At 53.4% G+C, this 13,862-nt stretch overlaps 1 protein-coding gene across 1 annotated transcript in view; it reads right to left on the bottom strand.

Moving 5' to 3' along the window:
- FA2H (fatty acid 2-hydroxylase) overlaps positions 1 to 13,862 on the bottom strand; it is a 54,168-nt gene that overhangs the window by 7,432 nt on the left and 32,874 nt on the right. Inside the window, exons 3-4 of the mRNA XM_061173641.1 lie at positions 5,446 to 5,588; positions 4,727 to 4,833 (exon numbers count right to left, since the gene is read on the bottom strand). Coding sequence (XP_061029624.1) covers positions 4,727 to 4,833; positions 5,446 to 5,588 — 250 coding nt within the window. The remainder of the gene's footprint in view (positions 1 to 4,726; positions 4,834 to 5,445; positions 5,589 to 13,862) is intronic.

The raw sequence follows: 13,862 nt of genomic DNA, 5'->3' as shown, positions 1-13,862 counted from the left end.
AGTAATTTTTTTCAATTCGTCTCTGACTTGGCTGTGGCATATGACATTGGTGACCATTCTATTTTTGAATCTGTAACCCCATATGTTCCCATCCTGAGGTTTATGAATAACCCAGAGTCCTCGGTTGGATTTCAGAGTGAACCTGCTGACATGGTATCCCAAACAATGCGTCTGTGTGCATCTTTCTGGGGGTTGAGTCCACAAATATTCAGATTCTCAAAGGAACTGGAACCAACAAGGTTTGAACACACAGCTCCACTCCCTGCCTGCTGGGGTACTTGGCTTTTCTCCTTTTCTCTAGATGCCCTTTGTCAGGCTCCATCGTGGAAACTGCCTCTGTCTCCAGGGTCAAAACCTTGACCCTCCCCTCTTATATGCTCTCTGTTTGATCTAGGATGTCAGCCGCACCTGCCTGCTGACAAGCCCCAGATCTATGCCTCCAGCTCAGCCCTGGATGGCCACTTGCTACTGGGCATCTCCATGCAGCTGTCCACAGCCCCGCCTCCAAGGTCAGCAGCTTCCAAATGAAGCCAATCATCTTCTTCCTTCCTGCCCACCCTATCACCCCAGGCTGCACCTCAGTGGGGGGGGGTTAATGACTTCCACACATTACCTAAGGCTCAACTTATTCCCCTCTCCCGTGTCCAACCTGTCACCAAGCTCTGTCAGCTCCCTCTCCTTAATATCTTCTGGCAAAGTGAAAAAAAAGCCAGACACAAAAGACCACATATTGTAGGAGTCTATTTATATGGCATGTCCAGAACAGGCAAATGTAGAGAGACAGAAGTAGACTGGTGGCTGCCAGGGGCTGGAGGAGGGGGGAATGGGGAGCAGCTGCTCACTGGGGATGGGGTTTCCTTTTGGGGTGATGAAAACATTTTGGAACTAGACAGAAGTGGTGGTGGCACAACATTGTGAACGTACTAAATGCCACTGAATTGTTCTCTTCAGAATGGTTCATTTTATGTTATATGTATCTCACCTCAATTTTAAAAAAAATCTCTTGGGTCACTTCACTGCTCTGACTCCCCCACTACCTCACCACCCGGTGGCTGCGTCAGCTTCCTACTCCAACTCTCTGCCCCTACATGCTGTTAAAACCCTCCTGTGGTGCCTCGTTCTCTTTAGGTAAAGTCCAAACCCCTAGCCTGGCACTGGAGCTCCCTTGAGACCCAGCCCTGCCAGCCACATCCCTGCCTCATTGCCCCGTCACCCTGTACGGGGGCCAAACCGAACCACTTGTGGCTCCTGAGATGCCCACGTTCCCCACCCACACATATCTTTTCCTTCGCTGGAATTCCCTCTCTCCCTTCCTTACCCCACGTGTCTCCTCCTGTGCGAAGCCTCCGCAGACGCCCTTTGCCCCGACCTGGGCCGGGTTCGAGGCCTGCCACATCATCCTTTATCATGTTGAGCTATGGCTGCTGTTTTACTCATTCGTCCCCACCAGGTTGTGAGCATTTTATGGGCAGAGTGGGTATTCTGTTCTGTATCTCCTGTGCTTAACACAGCAGGTGCTCAGACACTCGTGGGAGATTCATGGGCCAGCCCAAGTCTCTCTGGAGGGCTGGACAAAGATGAGATTTGACCCGCGCTGTTCTAAGGGCAGAACAGGGGCAGCCTCTGGTTCTGTTTAAGGAAGCACTTCTGAAGGACTGTGCCCAGTGTGAATGACCACAGGGAACTAGTGAGGAAGGAGAGAGCCCAGGAAGGTGAGGAGGAGAGGTGACTTTCCTGCTCTTTGGACCAGATGCCAGGCCCAGGGCCATTCTGATAGACGGTTCCAAATGAGTCTCTAAGCTAAGGAAGGATTTTTCACACCTCGCCTGGAAAGTAACACACAACGCAGCTAAGATTCAATCCCCAAAGGACCCATCCAATCTCTCTCAAATCAGGTGTTGAGCTGGTCTGACATTTCTCATCAGTGGGGCCTGCTGTGTCCACATCTGGCACGAGACACTTGCCTGACAGCATTGCCTGTCAGTGGCCATCCAGCCCTGGCTGGGCTGCTCTGGTTGGCCAGGTCCCACTTTGAGGGAAGGCTAGATACCTCTGGGGTCTTTCAGGACACTCTGGTGAAGTGCAGGGAGCCTGGGCTTTGGATTTGCAGACCTGGGTTCAGATCCCGGTTCTGTACCATCTACGTGTTTTCTCAACAGTAAAATATCCTACCACTTGTGAAGGGCTGTTGCTAAGACAGAGGGAATATAACACCTGATTATGTGATAAATATATATCTTATATATAAGAATAATATATTGTATATTAATACTTATCATAATAATATAATATGCCTCATATATAACAAGCAGCTACTATAATTTTTAAATATAATGAGTCAAAGTACATCTAAGTTCCACCCACAGTCCTCCTTGTGCTGTGTTTTCTCAGTTCTCCTTGCAGGGCTCTGGAGCGTCCCTGGTTGGGGGAGAAGGAATTTCCCAGCTCCCCCGTCCCCCTGCCCCAGAGTGCAGGAGCCCTTCCTCGCTGTGTAGCTCTCTTGTCAGCAGGGAAAGGACTGGACATACAGAAGCATTCCCTGGCCACAGACTTTGGTCTTGACCTTTGCTGGGGATCCCACCACAATCGCATGGTGGCCTGAATCCTTGCCTAGGACGCTGCTCTGCACTCACTCTAATGCGCCTCCAGGAACTGTGCTGGGGGCCAGCCTGGATGTGCAGAAGCCCTCTGCTTTCCAAAGCATTTTCACACACGCACCTAGGAATTTCAGCCTTGCACTGGTGTCTCCGTGCAGCTTCCACTGTTCCTTGGCACCCTGAGTCTCCTGCATTTACTCCAGTGCACCCTTTGTCCAGCAGCTGTGCTGGGACCCTGCTGAGTTTCCACTCGCCTTGCTTTGTGGCTCTATTTTTTTCTGCCTGTGGCCTGTGCCTTGCCTGATGAGCTGCAGGTGAGGGAGGCGTGTGCGGCTCTCATGCCACCATCGCTGGCATCATGGTCACAGCCCCACTAACCCCCTACACTAGACCTTTATCAGACAGCACATTTCAGCTCTCTGCAGAGGCCCGTGGTTCTGATGAAGCCGTCGAATCACCTTCCCTGCCTCGCAGAAGAGTCCCCTCCTATAGGTCAAGTCTCTGCCCGCCCCCTCACCCCAGCATCACCCCCGTCAGCCCATCAGGCCGGAGCTGGTACCGAGTGGCATCTCTGGAGGAATCCTGCAAAGGGACCTGGGCCAAAGCTCTGGCATCCCATTCCCCCTCCGGCCCCAGCCCTGGCGGCCCTGCCACTGTTGGTGATTGTTAGGGGAGCGCCCGGCAGACAGTGGGTGATTCAGTGAGCAGGCCGTCTCAGCAACAAGCCCTGTGCTGTGCCTGAGCTATTCAGCGTGGGCAGAAAAGGGTAACCTTGGCTCGAGGGGTGCACACATTAACCCTTGGGGACCGGGAGCAGCCTGGGCTCTGGGGGACTTCCTGCAGCTAGCTCAGCCCCTCCCCATCCTGGACCAGATGGGAAAACTGGGGCTCCCGGTGCTGCGGCCGTGGCCCCTCTCATCTAAACCATTCAGCCCTCAACTTCTCCTCCTGGGGAGGCGGGCAGGAGAGAGCCTCGGAGTGTGGAGAGAAGGAAGGTCGTCAGGGTGAGAGATATACATGCACAGAAGCTCGAGAGGGTCCAACTTCCCTAGAGACACACCTCTCAACTAGAGGGGGATGAGATGTCTCTGGCAGAGACAGGGGTTCAGAGGCTCACAGTTGGGAACATGACATGTGATCAGGAGAGGAAAGCCCACCTGAGCTATTCCCAGCACCCCTCTCCCACCTGTCCCCCTGCCCGGCCTCTGTCTGAGCCATTTGCCATGGGCAAGCACTCCCCAAGGCAGGTTCTGCCAGGACGGACAGATTACCTGGGCAGGTGGCACGCACGAGGAGACCAAAGGTAGGTGATGAACTTGGGAGGCAGGCTGGCAGAAGAGGCCCAAACCTGTGGCTGCCCTGAGAGACTCAGCCTCACAGGCTCTTTGGAAGTCACCCCATGTCAGCCCTTCTCTCTGTCCCCTGCCCACCTGGGTGGCACCTAGCATCTACATCCTAGCCACGTGACCCTGAATTGCTCGCTTGACTTCCTGAGGTTCCATTTCCTTATCTCTAAAGGGGTGTACCTTTGTTGTGGGGCTGTTGGGAGCGTTAAATGAGATGGTCCCTGGAAAGCACCAGGCATGTGATAAGTGCTCAGTAGAGGTTAGTGGGTTGCTACTCTGAGTCAGGGCTTCTGCCGCTGGGCCTTTGCCCTGGGGGACATTCTAGGACACTCTGGGATCCTTCTCTCCCAGGCTCTAATCTGTGTTCTGTTCGTGAACCATTCCAAGTTCAGCTCTCTGCTGTGCCACCTGGTGAAATGACTTCATTTAGTTTCCTGACGAACAATCCCAGGTCACACTTTTTCTATTCTTAGACTCAGTGAGAAACCCCCGTCTTTATTGTTACACCACTTGATGAAATGATTTCATTTAGTGTCTGCTAATGTGTGGCTGGTTGTTTTTTTTTTTTTTTTTTTGGCTGGTTGTTTTTTAAAACTCATTTTGTGGAGGGTGGGGAGGTCTGACATTTCTTTTGGAAGAATATTTCTACAGATAGACCTCATTTTAAAATCTTTGTGATATGGTTTAGGGTTCTATGTTCTCAGAAACTCAGGACCAGGGAGAGCACCAAGGTCTCCGGCCTTCAGGAGCCACGGGAGCAATTGAGGAAGGACCCGACATTACCTGTGGTGAAGGACGTGAAGAGTCGGACGTTGCCCTGGGCGAGGGTTCGGTAGTAGGACCAACTGAGATACAGCATCAGGGGAACCCAGATGATGGGGACGCTGTACCTGCAGGAAGGTCGTCAGGGTGAGAGATATACATGCACAGAAGCTCGAGAGGGTCCAACTTCCCTAGAGACACACCTCTCAACTAGAGGGGGATGAGATGATACCAAAGCATGTGCACAAAGCATATGGAGACCTGCGGTCCAGGGGACACTGATGTGGGGGGTGGGGAGGGGAGGAGGAGAAAATAAGAGAGGAGCTGTGAGTCTGTCTCAGTCTCTGAGACGAATTACTGGCAGGAAAAAAAAAAAAAAAAAAAAAGAGTCCCTCTGGCTGACAGTGCAGCTAGATAGGTGCTGACCTCTTGTGGCAGAGGGGCTAATTGCAGGCAAAATAGTCCGCCATGGGCAGGGAAGGCTAGAAACCCCTCACAGGAGTCTGGAATAGAACAGGAGTGACATTCAAAGTGGTTTCTGGTTACACGTTGGATTGTCACTCAGTGGACAAAATCATGCATACGAATGGATTATGCCTATGGCATGTTCCACTATCGCCAAGAGCTTACAGTACAGCTCTGGGCTCCAGGGAGGGATCCATTTGCCCCTTCCCCTTTGCATCTGACTGGCACCATCAGGAGAGAGGGATAGCCCACCATGGTCCGAGAACAGGGCTCACCAGACAGTCTTGCTGAGGGCCTCGACGAGATCTGAGTGGAAGAGGCGGATGGGCCTGGTCACCGGCTGGTGGACCCACTCATCGTACTTCTCTCCCAAGTGGCCTACCTGCCACAGTAGGGGCTTCTGCCAGTCTACCAGGTCCTGCAAGAGATAAAGTCAAGTGGACACTTGAAATTCACACCTGTGCACATTCGTTCTCCCATCTCCTGGTTACAGCATCCTACTCCCCAGCCCCACCTCAGCTTATGTGGTCTGTATGGAGCTACCAACCCTCCTGCTCCAGTGCTTGGGGACTAACTGTTCACCCCAACCCGAGGGCCACAGAAATGGGATCCAGGATAGGCTCATGGCCTAAGCTGGTGCAATGAGCCATCGGACAACCCTCTCCTCTTGCTGGGATTGCTAGGTTGGCAGGGCATGACCCTGGAGTTGCCAGTGAAGGCTGCCTGAGGATGAAGTCAACACAGAGGATGGCCAAGCCAGGAGCTGGAGACACTGAATCCTGGTGATGACATCTGAGTGCCCAGATTCAGCCATGCATGAAGCTTGAAGTCTTAACCAGGATTCTTTAGGTATAGGAGCCAATACATTCTGTACTAGGAATCAAGTAGGCCCTTTCTCCTCCAACAAGGGCTTTCTTCTTCTTTTTTGTGGCTGCACTGGGTCTTCGTTGCTGTGCACAGGCTTTTCTCTAGTTGCGGCGAGTGGGGGCTATTCTTCATTGCAGTGCGTGGGCTTCTCATCACGGTGGCTTCTCTTGTTGTGGAGCACAGGCTCTAGGGGCGCGGGCTTCAGTAGTTGCAGCACGCAGGCCCCAGAGCACGAGGGCTTCAGTAGTTATGGTGTGCGGGCTCAGTGGTTGCCGCTCACAGGCTCTAGAGTGTGCACTCAGTAGTTGGTAGCACATGGGCTTAGTTGCCTCGAGGCATGTGGGATCTTCTCAGACCAGGGATCGAACCCATGTTCCCTCCATTGGCAGGCAGATTCTTTTTTTTTTTCTTTAATTTATATATGTATTTTTATTTATTTATTTTTGGCTGCATTGGGTCTTCGTTGCTGTGCGTGGGCTTTCTCTAGTTGCTGCAAGGAAGGGCTACTCTTCGTTGTGGTGCATGGGCTTCTCATTGCGGTGGCTTCTCTTGTTGCGGAGCATGGGCTTTAGGCACGTGGACTTCAGTAGTTGTGGCACACGGGCTCAGTTGCTCCGTGGCATGTGAGATCTTCCCGGACCAGGGCTCGAATCCGTGTCTCCTGCACTGGCAGGTGGATTCTTAACCACTGCACCACCAGGGAAGTCCAAGGGCTTTCTTCTTCGTGGTGGCCTGTGTAATTCATTCATTCACCCATCCAAACAATCATTTGTTCAGCACTTTGCTTGACATATATCTATATTTCTATGTTAGTTGCTGGGAATAATAAACAACAATGTAAGAGACCATCTTTGCTTCACATAGCTTAGTGCTGAAGCAGAGTTCAGACTCTAGAGACAGGCTCTATCACTTACTGTGTGACCTTGGGGAAATTACTTGACCTCTCTGAGCCCCAGTTTACCTAGCTATGAAATGGAAGTAATAATAATGGTACCCACATAAAGTACTCAGCAAGGTGAGACATGCCAGGCAAGATAATTTAATGGTGATGCAGGCAGGCTGAGGCTGGGAGGCAGAATGATTGGTACAAATGCCCGGGTCTAGGGTAGGAGAGGAGGGCTTTGCACAGAACCTAGGGTTTGGGTTGGAGCTCATACAATATGGAATACTTGGAAAGGGGGAGAAGGGAAAGGAGGTGGGGAGGGAGTATGGGCATAGATGTGGAGTTGAGAATGATTGTGGCCCATTTGATTCCTTGACATTGGTCTGTGGGGCAGTAGAAAGAGATCTGCTGAGGGCTTTAGATGACAGAACACCCAGTATCAGGCTCAGGAGTTGTCACTTCATCCTCCAGGCTGGCGGTCTCCAAGGTAGGGATGTATGTGTACCCCAGGGGTACTAACAGGCTGATCCCCAGAGGTGGAGGAGAAAATATTAGAGACTATTTTTGATATATTTCTTTCATATATAAACCATATTTGAATGTTTTCTAATGTACGTAATACAAGAGTACATTAGCTCGCACAAATAATTTGTAGATAATTTAAATGGACATATAATGGAGAATGTGCTCAAAACGTTTTACTTAATAGGGATGCAAGGTCAAAAAAGTTTGGAGGCTGCAGAAGCCCTTGAAGACAATGGGAAGCCCTTGAAGATTTCTGATGAGTCGGTGTATTGAAGATTAATCTAGACCAAAATCAGTAAAGAAAAATGACCTTGGAGTCAGGTGACCACCTTCAAAGCCTGACTCTGCCTTTTATCAGCTGTGGGACCCTAGGCAAGTGCCTTTACCTCTCAGAGCCTCTCGGCTCTCTCGTCTGTAAAGCCGGGTGTGCCTGGACCCACCACCCACGATAGGAGAGAGGGCACCATGTGCCCAGTGTCTGGTGTTCAGTGGGTGTCAATGAACGTCCAATGCAGGGCATTTGGCGGCTACTGCGGGTGACAGGGACGTGGTGTCAGGAAAGGAATGGAGAAGAGCAAGGGATGGATGTGGAGGAAGAGCACTGAAGCTTGGGAGAAAGAATCAATCGTGATTCAGAAACCCACCTGCCTGCAGCCCCAGCTGGAACCTCACCCTTGCACTGGCCTCCATGCCAAAGCTGGCTCAGCCCCAGCAGGGCTCCCAGCCCTGCCAGAGGTGAAGCTAGCCCTGCCATTACAGCCTTGGAGCAGGGGGCTGGGGGTCTCGGGGCAAGTGGGGAAGGTCACCAAGCACTCTCTCTGTGCCGGCGACCAGAGGGAAAGGCCCAAAGATAATTGTGGTTCCTGCCATGTGAACTTGGCAGGTCCCAGGTGCTGACTGCCTTCATGCTTCTCAGGCTGGAAGATGACCCAGGTCAGCCTGGAGCCATCCCATCCAGCACCAATTAAACCAGGCAATCATCCAAACCCCACCTGGTCGTTGCACTCCTCCTGGCCCCGTCCCAGTGTCTCCTTGACTTCATCCTTTGGGTCTAGCAGCAAACGGATTACTGGATGCAGGCTGACTCATTCGTCCCATTCCTCTGCCTCAGGTCTCTATACACACACACACACACACACACACAGGGAAAGGGAACTGGAGGAACCAGGTAGTGGCCTGTGTTCACATCTTATCTTGCAACAGCCTGCAGAGCCTCACCTCAGAAGAAGCTCAGCCAGGATCACAGTGAGAGCCTGAGGCTTTGTCCCAGATGCAACAACACTGAGGGCTAAGAGTCACAGAGCACTGGTTATGTGCTAAGCATGGTGAGTTAAATCCTGTGATCCTCACTGTACCCATAACTAGGCGGGTACTTTTATTGTTGTTGTTTGCAGATGGGGAAATTGAAGCTGAGTAACTTGCCCAAGGCTGCCCAGTTAAGACATTTTTGATGAATTGGCCCCTCTATTATTGGGAAATAGTCCCTGGTAATACTCCTTGTCCTGAAGTCCACTTTGTCTGATTTTAGCAAGGCTTCCTTATACTTGGTGTTTGCATGGTCTTTCTTTCCCCACCCTTTTACTTTCACCTTGCACATGCCTTTAAATTTAAAGTACATCTCTTGCAGACAGTGTATAGTTGGGTCTTGCTTTTCGATCTAGTCAGACACCCTCTGCCTTTTAATTGGAGTATTCAGTCCATTTACATTTAATGTTGTCTTGCTATTTGCTTTCTGTTTGTCTCCTCTGTTCTTCCCTTCTTGACCTGTTTGTGTTGATCAAGAATTAAAAATATTCTATATTATCTGCTCTGTTGGCATTTTAGCTATGCCTTTTTGTATATTTCTTAGTTGCTGTTCAAAGGATGATAATACGCATCCATAGCTTATCACCATCTATCTCAAGTGAAAGCCCTGGTTTTTACATGTTCCACTTTTGCATGTTACACACGACACTTAATTCAGACTTAGCTACCTTAGACAAGGAACGTTTCCAGCTGTGGCACAGAGATGTGAACAGGCAGGCCTTTCTCTCAGACAAGCAGTGGCTTGGGAAAATTTTTTCTGTTGATCCGTTTTGCCCTCATTTTGTAAAGTGAACAGAAAACAGTATGCGATTCATAAGCTTGATTCAGTTGAGACCCAGGAAGAAACGTCTAGGTCTAGCACCAAGCAGGGATTCCAGCCTGAATCTAACACCCTGTTGCGAAGGGAACAGAACAGAAGGACAGAGAATGTATGGAGAAGCTGGACTCAGATGGCCAGAGAGCTGCTTGTTTACAGGCATGATGGAAACAGAGCCAGCCTCTCCTCCCAGACACAAGGGTCTCTCATTCGATGGCCTGTTGCCCACTGGATCTTTGGACATGACTTGGGTTCCTCCCTGGCTAGACCACTGGGCACTGGCCACTGTACAAAGGGCGGACTTGCTGTCTTGAGTTGGTCCCAAGGGTCCTCTGACCTGCTGGCTGGCCTTGGAGGGCCTGGAACCTGGGCTCTGTGTCTAGCCCCCCGTGCATTTCCGCAAGGTAGCCCTCATTGGTGCCCAGGAAGGGCCACTTCACCCTGGGGGATGAAGGACCACAGCGGAGGAATCCGAAGAAGGCTCACTTTCCTCTCTGCAAACATCCCCCTCAGTCCTCAAAGGCTGACACCTGCACTCTCCCCGCTGGCAGTCCTGCTATTCCAGGGGCAGTAAAGCTACCCTTCCACATTAAGTGTAGAAATCCAGCTTGGCTGACTTCCTCCCCACTTTGAAAAGGACGACACTGAGGCCCAGAGGGGTTAGGCGACTCTTCAGATAGGGTTGGTTGGTCCTGTAGTAGGAGCCTCCCTTCCCGCCTCCCCCAAGCTCATAGCATCCTCCACACAATCTCCCAGGAGCTGGGACATTCACCACGGGCTCCACCCTGGTTTAGACAGTACAGCACACACAGGGTGTCTCTTCTCAATTCTCTTCCAGTCCTGCTCACTGATGAGAAAGTCTCAGGTGGGTGCTAATTCAACACCTCTCGCTCGCTGGTCATTTCCAACATGGCAGCTGGCTGAGACGGGAGGATGGCAAGAGATGATGGCTCAGATCCATGAGGTGGGAAGGGACTCAGGATAAATTTCACTTCCTACTCTACCTGGCCGGAACCCCTTGGCCCCTTAACCCTCCCACATAAACGGCTCTCTTCCTCCAGAGCTGGTGTCTGCTCCTGGCCCTCTCCCACCCCTACTTCCTAAGGCTCAGGGGAGACAGGGAAGGCGTCAGCAAGGGTCTGCGGGCCTCGGAAGGAGGCTGGGTGGGGGTAGGAGGGGGGAACAGGCCACTGATCACGCCTCCAGTTCCCAGGCATCTGGGGGTTTCTGTTGCTACCCTCACGATAGCAAATCCTCCTTTTACAGCTGTGGAACCCGATGCTCAGAGAGGGCAAGTGATTCACTCAGGGTCACCCAGCTAAAGCCAGACTGCATGGATGAGGGTGAGGATATGTCCAGAAACTGCTCTTGAGTGCACTTGTTGAGGGTGGTGGGGGGGGTGGGCTTGAGTGAACTCAAAGACCCAGAGCAACAGGCCAAGTCCCAGGGAGCACACGTGTAAGTTGGGGTGAGTTTGGCCCAGGCACCTGGCGTCCCATTCCCCTCCCCCAAGCAGCTCTGTCCCTGCCCTAACGGGAGGGAGGGGGAGGGAGTCTCCCCGGGCTATGCCAGGAATGCAGCTGCAGCAGGGCCAGCGGGGGAAAAGGGCAGCCTGCTGCCCAGAGGGTGGGTGGAAGGGCGCTGCCAGGGTGGGGAGGGGGCCTCTTTTCTCGCCCCGCCCATTCCCCAGAGGCCCCTCCTCCTGGGCAGCACAGGGCCAGGTGGCACATCACTCTTTCCGGGGGCAGCCCCAGCGCAGGAGTGGGAATCTACTCATCCCCAGACAGGGCGAGGGGCAAATGTGGGGAGAGGGGGCAGCTGCTGTCAGCAGCTCCTCCCACCACCGCAGCTGTGAGCTGAGGCGATTGTTGAAAGAAATGTGTACCCAAACCCCAGAGCTCACAGCTCCAGGGCAGCTTTCTGGGCCAGGGAGGTGGGGGAGGGGCTTCCAACCAGCAGGAGCGGGGGCGGAGCGGGGGCGGGGCGGGGGCGGGGCGGGGGCGGTGCCCGTGAAGGGCGAGAATTCCAGCCACTGTTTCTGCATCCTTGTAACAGGCCCCTGGGCTCAGACTTCAGGTCCATTGTTCTTGGAAGCTAGCATTTTGAGAGATGGGGCCTCTGATGAGCTCATTTGACAGATGAGGAGACTTAGGCTAGATGCTCAGCTATGTATGCTGCACCTCAGCCGCCCAGCTCCGCAGCCCGAGGTCCTAACCACAGGGCCAGGAGGCCCACTCTTAGCTGGCTCAGGACCTGCACGGCCGTGGGTTCTCTGGCACAGAGGCTGTGAGGGATCCAGCAGGGGTGTCCAGTGCAGCGGCTCTTGGTGGCCTTGCAGGGGGGAGTGCAGGCCTGTCCCCTGAGGTCTAACTGGGGGCTCCCAGCTGGACAAGCTCAAGTCCACAGGGGCGGGTTCTGCCTCCCCCGCCCGTGCCCTATAACCTCCCCGTGCCCAGAGGAGGTGGCCTCATGCTCCCCGCTGCGAAGGTGCAGGAGATGAGAGTGACAGGAAGCAGGGGGCAAAGGGGCCGAGGCCCAGGGAGAGAGGAAGGATGGCGTGCTGTGCAGAAAGCCAGTACCACTGCAGTCCCGCCCTGGGTGCCCAGCCCAAGGCCAGGCAGGGTGGTCTTTCACTGGCAACTCACTTTCTGATACCCCACACAATACAGGGCAGGAATAATTTCCTCCTTCTTCTTGATGGAGAAACAGGCCGGAACTGCCTGTGGTCACCCAGTGGCACCTCCTGCTCCCCAGCCTGCCTTGTACGCTGCCCCTGCAGGGACAAAGAGGGCAGTGCCCAGCCTGCCTGCCTGGTGTCTCCCCGGGGGGTATTTTTTGAGCACAGCTGAGCTCTTTAGAAGAGGGGCCCAGACCTCCGGGCAAGGGGACGGGCAGGGAGGAAACTTGAGAGGCTCTGGGCCAGGAGGACAATCCTGGGGACCCCCTGTGGATCCCTCTGCAACCAGACCCTCCACACCCCTACTCTGGGGCAGGCCAAAGGGAGAAGGGAGGCTCAAGGGGGCCCCAGGTGACTGGGGGGCAGAGTCCTGGGAAGGAAGCCAGCACCCATGGTGTCGAGGTCGGCCCTGTCCCAGGGGCGGCTGCCTGAGGGGCGCTGGTTCCGATCCAGGTGCTGCTTGCTCAAGTTCTCAGTGACTTATGTGAGGGTCGTGAAAGGGTAAAACTCATTGGGCAAAATCAACATCTTTGCCAGGCAGCCCCTGATGCCAAGGGGTGTGTGTGTGTGTGTGTGTGTGTGTGTAGGGGCAGGGAGGTTGGGGAGCTGCAGTTTGCTCTGACACCTGCTGGTGGCCTCCAGGAGCCTGAGGGAAGCAGGATGCTGAGAGGAGGCGGCCAAGCTTTGAAGACACCTCCCTGAGTACCTGCTCAGCCTCCTCCCTGCCTTCTGCCACCCCCTCTCCCAGTCACGGGCCTCAGGGTCTTATTCTTGGCCAGCCACCAGGGTGGAAGGGCTCCAGGACACACGGAGGGGGCAGGGCAGGGGGCTCAGCTGTGACCCCCTACGCTAACCAGCAGAGTGACTTTGACCTTGGGCAGAAGATCTTCCTCATTAGTTAAATCGGGATCATTATCACCTTGTGTTGTTGCTAAAAGATAATTTCATTAAAGTGCTTAGCCTAAAGCTCTTACCCAGTGCCGAAGAGCTCAATGAAAGAAGAGTTAATTCAGTGTTAACTCCACTGTCCAGGGGGATCTGGGCAGGGGGTTCTGCAAACCCCTCAAATCACACTAGTTCAATTTGGTTCCCAGGACGCTGGCCCCACAATGGGAAGCCCTGCCAAGGACACAGTGAAGGAGCAAAAGAGGCCGTGGGACAAATGGAACAGGTGTGCCCAGAAGCCAGGAGCAGTGGGCACTCCGTCTACCTCTACTGGGGTAGGCTCCGAGCTGGCTGGGTTCCAGGAAACAGGGAGAGACATGTAGGGCGTAGTGCGGGGTAAGGAGCTACAACCTGGTTTCTTGTCCCACAAGGAAGCTTCGGTCCTGCCCAAGAGGTGATGGAAGGTATGATTCAGAAATTGTTCCAATAAAATCCCATGCAGAGCTGGAAAGTCAGACGATACTGCACCTCTAAGCAGGGCAGGGCCCCCCGGGCTTCTTCCTGGCCTTTTCTCCTGTCTTTTCAGAACTCTCCGCCCTCCACTCTCTACCCCAGCACCCCCATCCCAGTTTCCCCTCACTCTTTCCAGCATGGCTGAATCTGTCCCCCAGCTTCTAGGACCAGGGAGGCTGGGCCATGGTAACCAAGACTCCCTTCCTTAGCAGCACCTAGA

This window comes from Eubalaena glacialis, chromosome 18 (genome assembly GCF_028564815.1).
Source record: "Eubalaena glacialis isolate mEubGla1 chromosome 18, mEubGla1.1.hap2.+ XY, whole genome shotgun sequence".
In the NCBI taxonomy this organism is placed as follows: domain Eukaryota; kingdom Metazoa; phylum Chordata; class Mammalia; order Artiodactyla; family Balaenidae; genus Eubalaena; species Eubalaena glacialis.
This window is presented reverse-complemented; position numbering and strand designations above follow the sequence as displayed.